The 14345-nt window shown below is 45.1% G+C and overlaps 1 protein-coding gene across 4 annotated transcripts in view; it reads right to left on the reverse strand.

The window, feature by feature from the left end:
- LOC111950702 (forkhead box protein P2) overlaps window positions 1-14345 on the reverse strand; it is a 114932-nt gene that overhangs the window by 18359 nt on the left and 82228 nt on the right. Inside the window, exons 1-5 of one of the 4 annotated variants that reach the window (XM_070434578.1) lie at window positions 13687-13933; window positions 12281-12548; window positions 9811-9915; window positions 3483-3570; window positions 1821-1904 (exon numbers count right to left, since the gene is read on the reverse strand). In XM_070434578.1, the coding sequence (XP_070290679.1) occupies window positions 1821-1904; window positions 3483-3570; window positions 9811-9915; window positions 12281-12548; window positions 13687-13798 (657 nt within the window). In that variant the 5' untranslated portion in view covers window positions 13799-13933. Of the gene's footprint in view, window positions 1-1820; window positions 1905-3482; window positions 3571-9810; window positions 9916-12280; window positions 12549-13686; window positions 13934-14345 lie in introns of those variants that run through there. The other 3 variants (XM_070434576.1, XM_070434577.1, XM_070434579.1) reach the window with 3 other exon arrangements.

Raw genomic sequence — 14345 nt, forward strand, 5'->3', positions numbered from 1 at the left:
AAGAAACACTGTGAACAGTCATTACGTGTTACATGTTCAACACAGAGACCCACAAAGGGTTTGGACACGCTGTCAAACACAGCAAAAATGCACTCCATAATAAATCCTATCAGTGTGTGTAATAGCATGTATATTATAGTGTTAAGATTCCGTCTTCTTTTTTCCCCCTCCTCTCCCCCCACCAGGTACGGCAACAAGCGTAACATGTTTGCAGGCATACAATCCTAGTATTTGCAAAATGGAATTTATTAAAGCCCTAACTGAGCGGGAGAGCGAATGAGAGGCAGGGATGAGCACTTTGCCACCTCTCTGCTCATCTGAATATATATATTCAAGGTTGGGTCTGGGAGAGAGAGAGAGAGAGAAAAAAACTCATTATTCTGGGCCTTGCAGCCTTGGTAACTTTTCATCCATCCATGGCATGGCCAAAAGGTAACATTTAATGAAGTGCCATTCAGAGAGTAAATGGGGTCATATAATAGACAGTGCGCCCAGCGCGAGGAACACCTTGTGTTGGGCTACTGATAGCTGTTAAGGGTTGCAGTGATGAACCAACAAGACTCATTTCAGCAGCCGGCAATAAATTCACACTATTAATATTTATCAAATATGTGGGCTGTTTCAACCCCAGCCATGTTCGGGCTGTAAACCCATGCTATGATGATATCTATTACCCATCTCCTATTGCRGTGGAACTATGCATTTTTTCACATATAACACATGTAGTCATTTTCACATGCCAAAATCTACAGTATAACTACAATTCTCTCTAGTTCTCCAAAGGGGGGAGCCTTAAAACTGAATTAMCCATCATCAAATGCAATTAGCAGTTCTTTCATGTGCGGTTTAYGTAACGCAGTACTTCATTAACATTATTCATTCATATGCAGTCTTGGATTACAGTCCTGAACATYCTTTATTAGACTAGATGTAACCAAGCTGCTGGAGTTTTGAAAATAAAAAAAATGGGGGRAAAAAGTGATTGAATAATAAATTGGAGGAAAGCAGACGATTCCTGACGGGTTTGCAGGATAATTATTCTATCTTGTGATTCTACTTTATATGATGGGAGGTGATGAGCAGGAATATTATCCCATTGAAATTAGACACTTACTAAGCAGCAGCAACATACTAACAATGTTTGTACTGTATTTTTTTTTAAACTGCTTTAAAATTTTGGTAAATAATACTAACAAAAATGATGCATTGTTTTTGCAAATGTAATACTTAAAATTGTGTGTATAATTTAAATATATTTGCATTGTGAGTGTATCCATATTCAATGCAAATATATATTAAAGTGAACAAGTGTCAAATAGATTTTAGGCAATTTTTGCCCATATTTGTAGGATTTTATATCCATTTTAAGCCCATTTTATTGYATACTTATTACTGGGCTATTTCATTGCTCATCATCTTTACCAGTACAGCTATCAGTTGAGATGTTTGTTGTCCAAATGAAACATCTTCTCATTTCTCCCACTCGACTTTAAGTGCTGCTTTGGACTGTGGTGCTAAGCAGCTATTGCGCTGCTAACAGGTTGTTTTGACCATTATATCTATCACAATGAAATGGCCCAGCGTTTTGGCAAAGGACTCAAGCCTGTGATTTAATACACGCCTGGCTCTATTGTCCTMTCTGTCATAGACTGAGATGTATCTGATGGGAGATGTGTAACCTGGTATTGCCTTTCCATCCCACTATCAGCCCTCTATCCCTCCATCCATTTCAACTGCTGACGGTTAAACTGTCTCATTTCATCTGCTGGGGCTCATTCAGCCAAACCCTGTTTACTGTATATAGAGCAATATGCACTCACAGGTTTTGGAGATGGCTTGGGCTCCGAGGGCCGCATGTGCAAGTGGGCCATCATCGCCTGAAGACGCTCACGTTCTTTAGAAAGCTGTTAGCGGAGAGAGGGAGAGAAAATAAAACAGTTTTAGAAATGAGCGATTTTCCCCAGACTGCAACAGTAATACATCTTGTTATCGAGCTTGTCTCTCTTGTAATGAATCCTGCATATGCCCAGTCTGCGGCTCCTAGCTAAGTCTGCCTTGAAGACACAGACTTAAACCAAACCAGCGGAGGAGAGGAAGAGGAGAAGAGAAGAGAGAGACAAAATATTTCTGCTGCTGGTGGTGGTGTCGGGCAAGGGGGAGTTAGTGCGAAGAGGTCAGGGAAAACAAATAGCGCTTCATCTTTTTGTCAATAGCAGAATTTAGGTCACGGATGCTTTGACAGCAACAAGCTACTCAGGCTCTAAATTAGAGGGTCCTGAGTGCCTCCTCAAAGTCCTGTGGACACTGTTAGAGAGATGGACCCTAGCCAACAGCTGCCAAGAGGTGAAGGGGTCCTCCAAACAGAGTGCCAGCCAGGCCCGCCTCCATGCTCCCCCCTGTTCCCTTGGAGGTCCAGTTAGAGGCCCTGCGATCTGCTATCATCAATCTAACTCACTGGGAGTGACAGGGACCAGGTAGTGTGAACAGACTGAACTACACTCCTCGTGCGCTAGCTACAACACGAAGACAGCGGCAGGCAGCATCCAGCAACACTGGACTAGACTGAACTGGGCCTCATTACCAGTGACGGCTCTCAGGGATGGAGTGAAGGGAAAAAAGGAGGAGAGGAAGGACATAAAACAGCACACGCCGACTGGTAATTGGTCACACTGTAAACACGAGGTTCGGTGGCTTTGGGTGTCAGCAAMAAMAAAAAWAAKAAAARAAAAAAAMCAATACTTTTTAGTTTTCTTTTACATATAAACAAGAATTATTCATTTTTTTTGTTTCTAAGATCCTCCAAAACCCCAMCAACATAAAAACGAAATGTTTGTCGGAGTGGAAAAAAACTTTATAGTGGAACGCTTGGGCAGCATTCAGATCAGCATCAAGCCAGCTTAGTGTGTGAGAGCGAGAGAGAGGGCGAGAGTGTGTGGGAACTTGGAACTCGAAGAGCATGTCTGTTTGTCCATGCTACCCCGGGCCTAAAGCAGGCCTGACTGTCAGTACCACAGTGTAAATCCAGTACAGAAAATAGACAGCCGTGGTGTAAATYCAGTGCATTGTGGGAATGCCGTGGATGCTGAGTAATAATGTCGTTCAATCACCGGACTCATTATCTCGACAGAGTGACACGCTAATAAGGTCACGCTCCACCTACTAAAAATAGTTCCCTTCTTCAGAAGATTTCTTCAGGTGCAAAGTGCATTTAATTAACATGCAGGGAAAGGGGAGAGATGCACTCCGTTATTAATTGGAAAGGATAGAAAATAAGCACATCCTTAATTCAATTAAAACAGTCACAATGGGTTTGGTGCGGGCCCAAGGATTCCTTTGTTTAGGTCTCGCTATATAAGCTTCTGTTAGGTGTGCTTGTGTCCACCTCTTAGTGTGCTGCATTTTGGTCTAGTCGGCCACACAAACAGGCACGTGGAAAATAATTAGAAATCAACGACAATGTAATAATGCTAAAAGAGCCGTGCCTGTATCTCTAGCTGCTGTACCACCTGCATCTGGACTCGACACTGGGCCGTGCTCCTGTCGTCTAGAGCATGCTCAGTGTTAAGGTGCCTGGAGACAGGGAGAGAGACAGGGAGAGAGACAGGGAGAGAGACAGGGAGAGAGACAGGGAGAGAGAGAGAGAGAGAGAGAGAGAGAGGGAGGGAGGGAGGGAGGGAGGGAGGTCGTTAATGATGTTATATGCATACAAATTCACAAAATCAGGCATTGTAATATAAATTATTAAAATGCAAAAATGTGATTATTTATTGTGATTATTTATTAGATTATGTATTATCATAACTTATTATTATTATTATGTTGTTGTTGTTGTTGTTGTCAACATCATTCTGAAATGATATGTAATACTGGTGCATGTTGTTCTGATATAAAACAGTGCAAGCATCTCCAATATGAGCATATCCTCCGTGACAATAAGCCCTCTGTAGTGTGGATAGGAGTCAGTGACTACCCAGAGCACTAGTCTTTAGAGGATAAAAGATGCTGGTCTGGCACAATGGGTTTGTCTCCAATTCATTTACAGAAAACAATAAAGGCAATTTAACGTTGAGTAACATTTAAAAAATGCTCCCCTTACAAAGTGGGCATTTATTCAGCGACAGACTTATTAAATGTATCTCCTTCATTAGAATWAAAAAAAAAWGCAGACAGCCATAACAGTTGATGACGGTTCGTCTTGATTGGATTTTGTCTGCAGGACACAAAAGAACCTCGCCATTAAAATAGACCTTTATTCCCTGCACCGCGCTACAAAGGCGAAAAAGGTTTTTTAAAGTGTTGTGATGTTCGGTAATGAGCCTCTATCTGAATTATCATTGGTGACAAACTCACAAAGCGGGCTTTGAGAAGACATGGTTATGAAATGCCAGAGCTGCCACTTTCTTTGCTGTAATTATAGGTTAGCTTGCAGACCCTTCAATGATCATTTACAGCACTGCCTCCAGTGCATTAGTGGGAGCTTAAATCGCTCTCTCTGACACACACACACGCACACCACACACACACACACACACACATACATGCACACACACAAGTTCCACCATATATTATATTTTATAGTCTTTTCCTATTTACTGTTTAACAGCAAAATGCTAAACAATACAAACGTATTCACCAGCCTGCCTTAGTATGCCAATCAAAGCATGGAATGGGAGATTTGTAATCACAATAGCCCAGTACCTTTCAATTATGGCCGGGCACATTTAAAACCATTCCAATTTCATTCCTGTTTTATGCTTTTGTAACCATTTCAGGTCTAATGCTCAGATATGTTCCATTATAAATCAGGAATGAGATAGCATTAAAAGGAGGGGGAGAGGCTGGACTGGTGGGTTTCTCCAGCCCGTGTCTAATTGCTGTTTCAGAATGCGCATGCAAAGGGGCATTTCATTAATCATTTAATCACGTCCCTCGCAGGAAGAGGGAACTAATGCTGCAAATACCCTTTTCATTTCAATGCTCATAATGCTATCTTATGCACTTGATGTATGGCGTGTGTCATAAATTACAGCTACTTCAAAAGCACCAAGTGGGCTGGCCCACTATCCCTGAAGATCCTTCATTACCAAATACAAAAAAAAAAAAAATCTTTATTAAGTTTCCCTCTCATCGACAGACAAGCAGCCGGTGTTTTTTTCTCTCTCCTGTTGGAGGGAGGAGGTTGTGAATTAGCTGCAGAAGGCCTCTCGATATTCCTCCGACCTTTTTTGTCTTCCTCTTCTTCTCCTGCTGGCCAGTTAGCAAGGCGATTACAAACAGATTACGGCCTGCATATGAAATATTCAAATGGCCAGCGCTGCTATTATGCATTCATAAGAAAGAGGGAAATAGAGAGAGAGTGTAAGAGAGGGAGAGAGAGTGAGAGAGACATAGAGAGACAGAAAGAGAGAGAGAAAGAGAGAGATGGCGTGAGGGAGAGAGATTGACAGCGAGAGAGACACAGAAAGAGTGAGAGAGAGAGAGTGAGAGACAACAAGCAATAGAAAGAGAAGGAGGGAGAGAGAAAGAGAAAGCGAGAGAGACAGGTTATCCGTCATCGTCACCAGAATATCCCCTAATGAGCCGGGCCCAGTCAGACTCAGAGCAGTTCAAACAGAGAGGTGAGCGAGGGAAGAGAGGCCGGACGCCTTCACAAAGACAGCTCTGAACAAACATTTCTGGAGCCACCACATAATTTATGGGTCACTTTACAGGCATATTGATTTTTGTTTTGAGAGGGGAATAACCAATGTGATGGGCCCAATAGCACAGGAAGGCAGAAAGAAAGAGGGAGAGCTGGGGAGATTGACAGATGGAGCGATTCAGAGACAGCGAGGCCACACTAATACAGTTGTGTGTTGAGTATAGCAGGGTTTTCTAGACAAAAACAAAGCAAAGGTTCCTAGTTTATGAGAAGTAGCTGTTATACACTTTGGGATAGTTATTCCTATGGAGTATCATATTATGTTGTCCATTTTGTATCCTCACCGACCACTAAGACAAATATATACACAATATACTGAAGTTATACACTGAGAGTGCTTAGAGCCTGCTAATATACCTTCAAGCACACGTACAGTATGGTGTGCCTAATTGTCCATGTGTCCCATCACAGCTTCGTCGACCCAGACCCTTCATGCTAGCTAGGCCGGGGCCTCCATCCTCCCTGACTGTCTAGCATGGCGCAGAGTAACACAAACACACATTGCAGACCCACACCAGACCAGACAGCAGCATATGCATAACTAATGTAATGCCCTCAGTTTTAAAGGTCTTGTCACACCCAGCCAGACGTCTGGCAGAGTAGCGCTAAGGGGGCCTATCCGGGGGCTTCTTACTGCCTTGTGGGTTTAATTAAGCAACGGTTAGAGACACTCGCGGTCAGGTTAACGTCTCTCTCTCTCTCTCTCTCTCCGCTTGCCATTTTTCTCTCTGATGCTACTGCCTGCTGGGTAAGGGGGAAGAGGGGGACATGGCGTTGGAGGGGGAGAGGGGAAGAGTTAAGTGAGGAGGCAGATAAATTGTCTGTGTAGACGGCGAGGTGCATCGATTTAGGGAGACCCTGCTCCGAGGGGTTGGCGGTCGGGGCATGCTGGAGGTTCGGATGGTGGGTATGAATATATATGGGCTGACGGGCTGAAGAATGTTTAATTGGAGATGATAATCAAACGGTAACTAACTCTTCTCGGATGGATGAGTGTGTGTGTGTGTGTGTGTGAGTTTGTGTGTGTGTGTGAGATCACAGATGGGAGAGTAAATCAATATAGAACAAGGGAACAGAGCAGGAAGCATTATATAATAATACTAAACAGAATGGAGTATTAAAAGGTATGTGATGTGAATGAATCAAATATTTCTGCATTGATTGACAGTACTGTACCATTCCCACAAATGTATACATATCACTGTAACACTAATCTAAAAGAACAAACCTGTGTGTGAAATTAGTTATTCTCATTCCTGTATAACCCTCCTTGAAAATACATGCGCCTCAAAACTATTTAGAAGCACATACACTTACATGCATCAACATGCACGCACAGGCCCACACACACGCCCCCCCCCGACACCCCCTCGAACACTCCCACGCTAATATTACATTTGAACTACAGAGCTAACACAACGTGCCAGCCAACCTCTAGGCTAGCTCTCCAGGTGAACACACATAAAAGAGACACTGAAGAGCTATTAAATGCTGATCGTGACAAGTTTCCTACCGCAACACAACAAACGATGACTAAACGCGCCCGCTGCATGAGATTTTGTYTCMTACCTCCAGCAACCAACCATCAGGTTACCTAGGTTTCCCCCCTTCCTCGCRTTCTCGTCTTAAAGTGCCATTTGATTCTGACACCTATTTTATGTAAACCWTTTTAAAGTGYGTKTGTACCTGGCTGTTGCCGAGGAGATGAGTGGCATCTCCGAAAACATTAAAAGGCTCTCCCTGACACAGACGATAGCTCCTCCAAGGCAAGGCAGACAAGCAGCCATCTTTGTTCTGCCAGGATCACGCTGTCTTCTGTTGCTGTCTGTTTTCATGTGCCGGTTACAGTACATGAACCTCTGACTCCTCGCAGGCTGGATGCAACGACGTGGAGTCTCACCCAGAATCTTTAAGGCTGTTTTGTAAAGACAGTTGTTTGAAGCAGGGTCCCTTCCATACTATACCAGTTGTCAGAGAATTACCTGCAACGCCTCTTTCTAGTCTACTACTGTAAAGTATATGCCTACTGTAAAGTATATCTGTGCAATCCTTTTTTTCTACACTGTTCTTAAAGAAAATATACAGTCACATGTTTCATAACCTACTGTGTACCTATGCCCTAACCTAAATGAGAAACTAAGCTATAAAGATGTCCATACAGTAAACATACTTAGCCGTGTTTACATGGAAGGCCATTTACAGTAGCGGGTGGATTCAGTAAGACAAAGTGAACTGAGTGTATGACTATAGACCACTAATCCGCTATAGCCATGCAGTCTCACACACAGCCAACATCTTTCTCAAGCTGCAAGGTAAACTTCTCCTCTGCTCCAGGGCCTCCGCCAGAATATACTTAAGCAATAAGGGAGGTGCGGTATTTGGCCAATATACCACGGCTMAGGGCTGTTCTWAAAGCACRACACAATACGGAGTGCCTGGACACAGCCCTTGTACCACAGCCGTGGTATATTGGCCATATATCACAAACCCCCGAGGTGCCTTACTGCGATCATAATCTGCTTACCAACATAATTAGAGCACAGAAAATACGGTCTGATGTACCACGGCTGTCAGCCAAATCAGCATTGAGTGCTCGATCCACCCAGTTTATAATGTAACCTTATAGTATTGACTATACTGCCTTCCCCCACATCCACCATGCTGYTCCACGCAGTGCATCTTCCCCTGGGGATAAGCACATCATATCCATTAAAATACACCTGGAAATAATGAATTCAAAGGTGCGTCTATTGTTGGCCTGTCCGTTGAACAGAGGCGTTGATATAATGCACATGAAATGTCTTGTCTGTCTCACTTGTGGGGTCTGTAGAGGTTTTGTATATTAAGCCAGTCTGGCTTTCAGTCATTTCTCTTTGCACAGACACACATTAGCCCTAATGCACATGCTGGTGCTACAGACGGCTGTATAATTAACCAAGCTACTGCCTTTGGTTTTGCCTGACCTAAATCCTACAACTCTGGTTTGGCCCTGGTGGGCTTCCATGTCATCACAGAACCACGGTTATGGAGTTACAGCACTGTAATGTAAGGAAGAATCTGCCTCCCCAAAATAGAACAATATCCCAATTTCAAAAGAGTTTGTGTGGAATTTACATGAACATTTACACCCGTGAAAACGCTCGACGCGATCATTATTTCTCAGTTAATTACAAATCTAATTAGAATATTCCAATGAACGCTTCGGACCCTTTTTCTCTCTTTTCGAATGAAGASAGAGAGAAAGAACCTCGCTACTCCAGAATGGCAACGTGATAACCTGTAATCTATGGCACGAGCGAACACCTTCCCCTTTTGATGTCCCCCACTAACATCCCAGACAACAAAGCAGACCAATTACAAATGAGCTAATTAACTAAATTGTTGATGGAGCATGAAGAGTTCATTCAGTCCGTCCGCAGGCGCCATGACAACACTGAATGCAGCCATTGTGGGGCCCCTTGCGCGTCCTTACAAGTTGCCATTCGTTTTTGAGGCTCTTCACACCAGCCTATCAGGCAACTCTGCGAGCTGAAGAGGAGATTTGGGTGTAAATCGGAGATCAATTACATCTAGAGTTAATGTAGCCAGCCGCCTGACAGTCTATACAATCTACACGTTCAAATATCCCCACTGAGATGCAAGCGTGTTTATCTCTTTGTTGGGCCCCCCTCGATTAAGCTCGCAAAGAGCCGCTCTGGTTCTGTGGAAAAATAACCCAGAATAGGCCTCTGCAGCTTCATTACTGAGAAACAAAAAATGTACAGCAGCTAAGCTCATCTTAGTTGATGAATGGCAACTTTTATACCATGGAACATAAGACGTCGTTTCTGCTGTGGGAAAGAGGCACGAGAGGCGCTTGGCTGGGTGACATGAAGCTTTATCGGATATCATGGGGGGCCGTTGTCTTGGCCCGTGGTTGTTAAACGCAACTGTCATCGAGCTTGTACTTTTTTTTTTAGTATTAACACAGGAGACCTAACGTAATGCACAGTCATGAAGTGAATTCACAGTGTAAGCTAAGACATGATGATATATGAGGTCGGTCAGTACAGGAAAGGGAAGGTGAGTGTAAGACATAGCGTAGAGCACATTCTCAGAGTAAGACCTACTTCAAAAACTGTCCGAAGTCCTCACAGACGCTCTCGCARCCGGGCCACTTGCACACCCCATGACCATAGAGGGAGTGGGAGGCTCCGCTTTCCTCGTGTAATGAGCTGAGGGGAGAAGAGAGAGAGCGAGAGAGAGAGGGAGAGAGACAGCGGGAGAAAAGGAGAGAGAAGGAGGGAGCGATGTATAGAGAGAGCGAGATGAGAGAGAGAGAGGTGAGGAGAGGGAAAGAGAAGGGGGAGAAAGAGAGGGGGGATGGATAGAGAGAGAGAGAGCGAGAAAGAGAGACAAAGGGAGAGAGGGAGAAAGAAAGAGATAGAGAGAGACAGAGAGAGAAAAAAATGAAGGATCGGAGGTAGAGAGAAGGAGAGAGAGAAGGGTAGACTGGCGTCAGATTCATCAAAAAAGCCATAATGGCTTGAGGCTGCTGGTGGCTGTCAGGTTACCATCAGTGACAAGCAGGTCAAAACAGGTCAATTCAGCCCTGTTCTATTGAATAGTTCAACTGCCAAGGATGCTAGGAGGAGGAGGGAAGGAGCCTAATTAAGCCAAGGATGGAAGTTACTGTCTGCATCTGAAATAGCACCCTATTCCCTATAYAGTGCACTACTTTTTGCCAGAGCCCATGAGACTCTTGCTACTCTGGCTAAAGGTAGTGCACTATAAAGGGACTAGGGTGTTCCTAATAACAGAAGGGAGAAAAGATAAGGGCGGGTGGCCTAGCAATATGGTTTACATCTGATTATTGATCTAGAGGTTTACCTATCCCCAGTGTTATTGCAAACCCCTAAACAATGTGTGAAAAAAACATCCAGCCAATCCATTCACAGAGGGACCAATTTCCTTTTATTTTTTCCCCCGACCCCTACTTCTTCATCTTGTAAAGCGATCAACAGAGGGCTTTCAAGTGAACATGAAAAATCCAGACGGCCATATAATTTTCATCACGAGATTAATAATATTCTCCGTCATTTATGTTATTTTGAGGACAAGAGGGGGTTCTGCTTGGATAATGGCACCCAAATAAGTTATGACCCCGAGTAGACAGCACATCCTATTAAAAGTGACGGTTTAACCTTTCGGCTCCACTTGTTTCTGTATTTGGCGGGTTGGAGGGTGTGTGTGTGCTTGTGTGTCGGTGTGTGTGAGGAGGATTTTGTGTGTGTGTGTGTGTGTCCATATAATTTTCATCACGAGATTAATAATATTCTCCGTCATTTATGTTATTTTGAGGACAAGAGGGGGTTCTGCTTGGATAATGGCACCCAAATAAGTTATGACCCCGAGTAGACAGCACATCCTATTAAAAGTGACGGTTTAACCTTTCGGCTCCACTTGTTTCTGTATTTGGCGGGTTGGAGGGTGTGTGTGTGCTTGTGTGTCGGTGTGTGTGAGGAGGATTTTGTGTGTGTGTGTGTGTGTGTGTGTGTGTGTGTGTGTGTGTGTGTGTGTGTGTGTGTGTGTGTGTGTGTGTGTGTGTGTGTGTGTGTGTGTGTGTGTGTGTGTGTGTGTGTGTGTGTGTGTGTGTGTGTGAGAGCTCACACACGGTTTCTACAGGCAGGCTTTCCCTCCATCGATCCACTGTGTGTTAGTAAGCATCTCTCCTTGACAATACTCCGTGTTCGATCATTACGAGACGCCACACCCCCCCGGGGGACAATAACAGATAAAAAGTGCTTTCTCTTTCCCCTCCCGCCTCCTCCTGTTTTTGTTTCTCTTCTAGGGGAACATCTAAAGATATCTTTTTCAAGCCCCCTTTTAGTGGCGGTAGCAGATAGCATCTACTTTAAACCAATTACGCAACACATCCGCCTCCACTGAAGTCTCTCCACACCGCTACACTACGCCACATTCTTAATATATCGCAGGAAAGAGCCTTGAATAATGCATAGAACCAGATAGACAGATATGTGAACAGTGTTTTCTTACAGTCAGAACCACATATAAAGGCGGCATCACAAGGATAAACATTCTAAAATACCACCTTGGCATCACGTATTCTGTTTACATGACAAGCGGAGCAGCAAGGTAATTTCAAAAGATAGAGCCACTAAATACTTAATGTACGAGGTGGTTACCTTTGCTTTCTGCTCGCACAGCAGTGTATTGCTGCCGGTGTCTTCCTCTCCTTGCTTTTGATATGGTGTAAGTAACTGTGTTCAATAGCATCCTACGCTGTCCCTAGGGAGGCCGAGGCTGGTTTTTGAATATTACCAAGACACTAATAAACTATTGAACAAACAAACAAAACATCACGTTCAACCCGGCAGGAACAAATATGTTTTTTTCATTTTCTAAACGGGGGACAAATACTCTGATCGGGAGTTTCTATAGACAGATATCAAATGTATTTGTACATTATTAAAAGCCATCGAAACAACAAACAACTACCAGCCAACAACAAGCTTTTGGTGCGTCCTAACTTCTGTGTCTACAATGTGTTGTGTAGTGGGTGGCGGACGAGTAGCTCACTTTCCGTACCTCTCCCTTTCCCGTTCCCTCTCTCGCTCTCTCTCTCTTCTGGAATTGAGTGCGGGAGACTGGCCGTTGGCGATGGAGTGGTGCGAGATGGGAGGTGACGCTTTGGAAGGGGTAGAGGAGGTAGTCGAGGAAGAGTTGGTAGTGGTCAGGTCCAGGCCGCCGCCGCCGCCGCTGTGTTTGATGCCGTTGTCCTCCATGTTGTGGCCGACGCCGGTCACGTCCTTCCACAACTGTTGGAGCTCTGCTGGGCTCAGTCCAGCTGGAAGAGGGGAGAAACAGAGGACCAACACAGTTACAATCCATTTACACAATCACTACTATGCCCGGAGATGATGTATTGTAGACTACGTAAACACAGAGTCATCACAAACCAACACAAATAACTTCCTCCTGTTTACTGCCTACATACATCTCTATCTTACTTGTTGATACACCGCTCAGGCTTAGTATTTTAACCAAATGGCACACGGCTACACTGAGAGATTAACTGGGATGATCTCTTGTCAGCGGTTCTGCTTAATAAGAATGCAGTGTTCCAATGAAATCTACAGGGATCCACGGGCATCGATCCACAATGGCCGCCACTGGATTACATTCATAGAGGAAGCAGAATTCAGTTAGCACAAATGATATTATCTAGCTAGATCAACGGCGCGTTGCCCTTTTGTTTCAGCCCCACACTGGTAATTAACCTCCCTTCATTTTGTTTCTTCCTAGTTGTTGTTGTTGTTGTTGTTGTTGTTGTTTTTATCCCCTGCCATTTTGGTAAACACGTGTTTACTTCTTGGCGAGGCGAGAGAAAATGGAAGCGGCTCCTCTTGTCTCTTTTCTTTCGCTGCCTACTGTGAGGCAGGCAGTAAACAACAACAACAACAACAACAACAACSCAGAGAGGGAGGGGTGAGCAGGGAGCGAGGGAATAGAGGGAGAGAAAAAAAAAACACTCACAGACAACGGGAAGAGACAGAGAGACAGGCAGAGCTGAGGGAGAGCGAAAGAGGCAGAAACAAAAAGGGAAGAGAGCGAGAGAGAGAGATAGATTGGTGTGGCCGCCGGCAGTCACGTGCGCTACAGCCCCCCAGCCCCAGAAGCCCCAGGCTCTCTCCCCTTCCCAACAACAACAACAACAACCCAGAGAGGGAGGGGTGAGCAGGGAGCGAGGGAATAGAGGGAGAGAAAAAAAAAACACTCACAGACAACGGGAAGAGACAGAGAGACAGGCAGAGCTGAGGGAGAGCGAAAGAGGCAGAAACAAAAAGGGAAGAGAGCGAGAGAGAGAGATAGATTGGTGTGGCCGCCGGCAGTCACGTGCGCTACAGCCCCCCAGCCCCAGAAGCCCCAGGCTCTCTCCCCTTCCCCCTCCTCTCCCCCTTCACTCCCTTCAGCCACCCCTTTACCTGGTGGCATGGTCTGCCCGGGGAGGGCTGCCTGTCCTGGGGCCGGGGGCAGGGAGAGCAGGCCCTGGCGCTGCATGTTGAGCAGGTGCTGCTGCTGCTGGAGCTGTTGCATCTGGAGGAGTTGCTGCTGGAAGACGAGCTGCTGGGCGGCGAGCTGCTGCTGATGCTGCTGCTGCTGTTGTTGCTATAGTGAATAGGAGCAGGAGGAGGAGGAGGAGTGGAGGAGGAAAGGAGCACAAATGACACAAATGAACAAGGAAGTGGGCGCCCACACCGACGACGAGGATACTTCCATTGCCGATGCTGCCGGTGCTCCTTCCATGATCTTAACTACTGCCTGTCTCTCTTCCTCTCTCCTTTCTCTCTTTTTCCTCGCCTCCTTTTTTGCCTAGTTCCTGTTCTATTCTGTCTCCTCCTCTTGCTGAACGAGGCATAGCTAGGCACACTSGGCTGATAGACTGCACTCTCCCCTCCAGACTGCTATGAGATGAGTTTTCTGTGTGATATTAAGCCTTGGGTAATCCCTTCCCCCCCACAGCTGATAGTTAATTGTCTTCCATTTGCTGATGGTCTATTACAGCTTATGGGGCCGAGGGGAACTCGCTGGGAGATTTACAGCAACTGAGCACACCAGCGTTACGCCCACACCCCACCCACCC

Source organism: Salvelinus sp. IW2-2015, linkage group LG3, assembly GCF_002910315.2.
Source record: "Salvelinus sp. IW2-2015 linkage group LG3, ASM291031v2, whole genome shotgun sequence".
NCBI classification, from domain to species: domain Eukaryota; kingdom Metazoa; phylum Chordata; class Actinopteri; order Salmoniformes; family Salmonidae; genus Salvelinus; species Salvelinus sp. IW2-2015.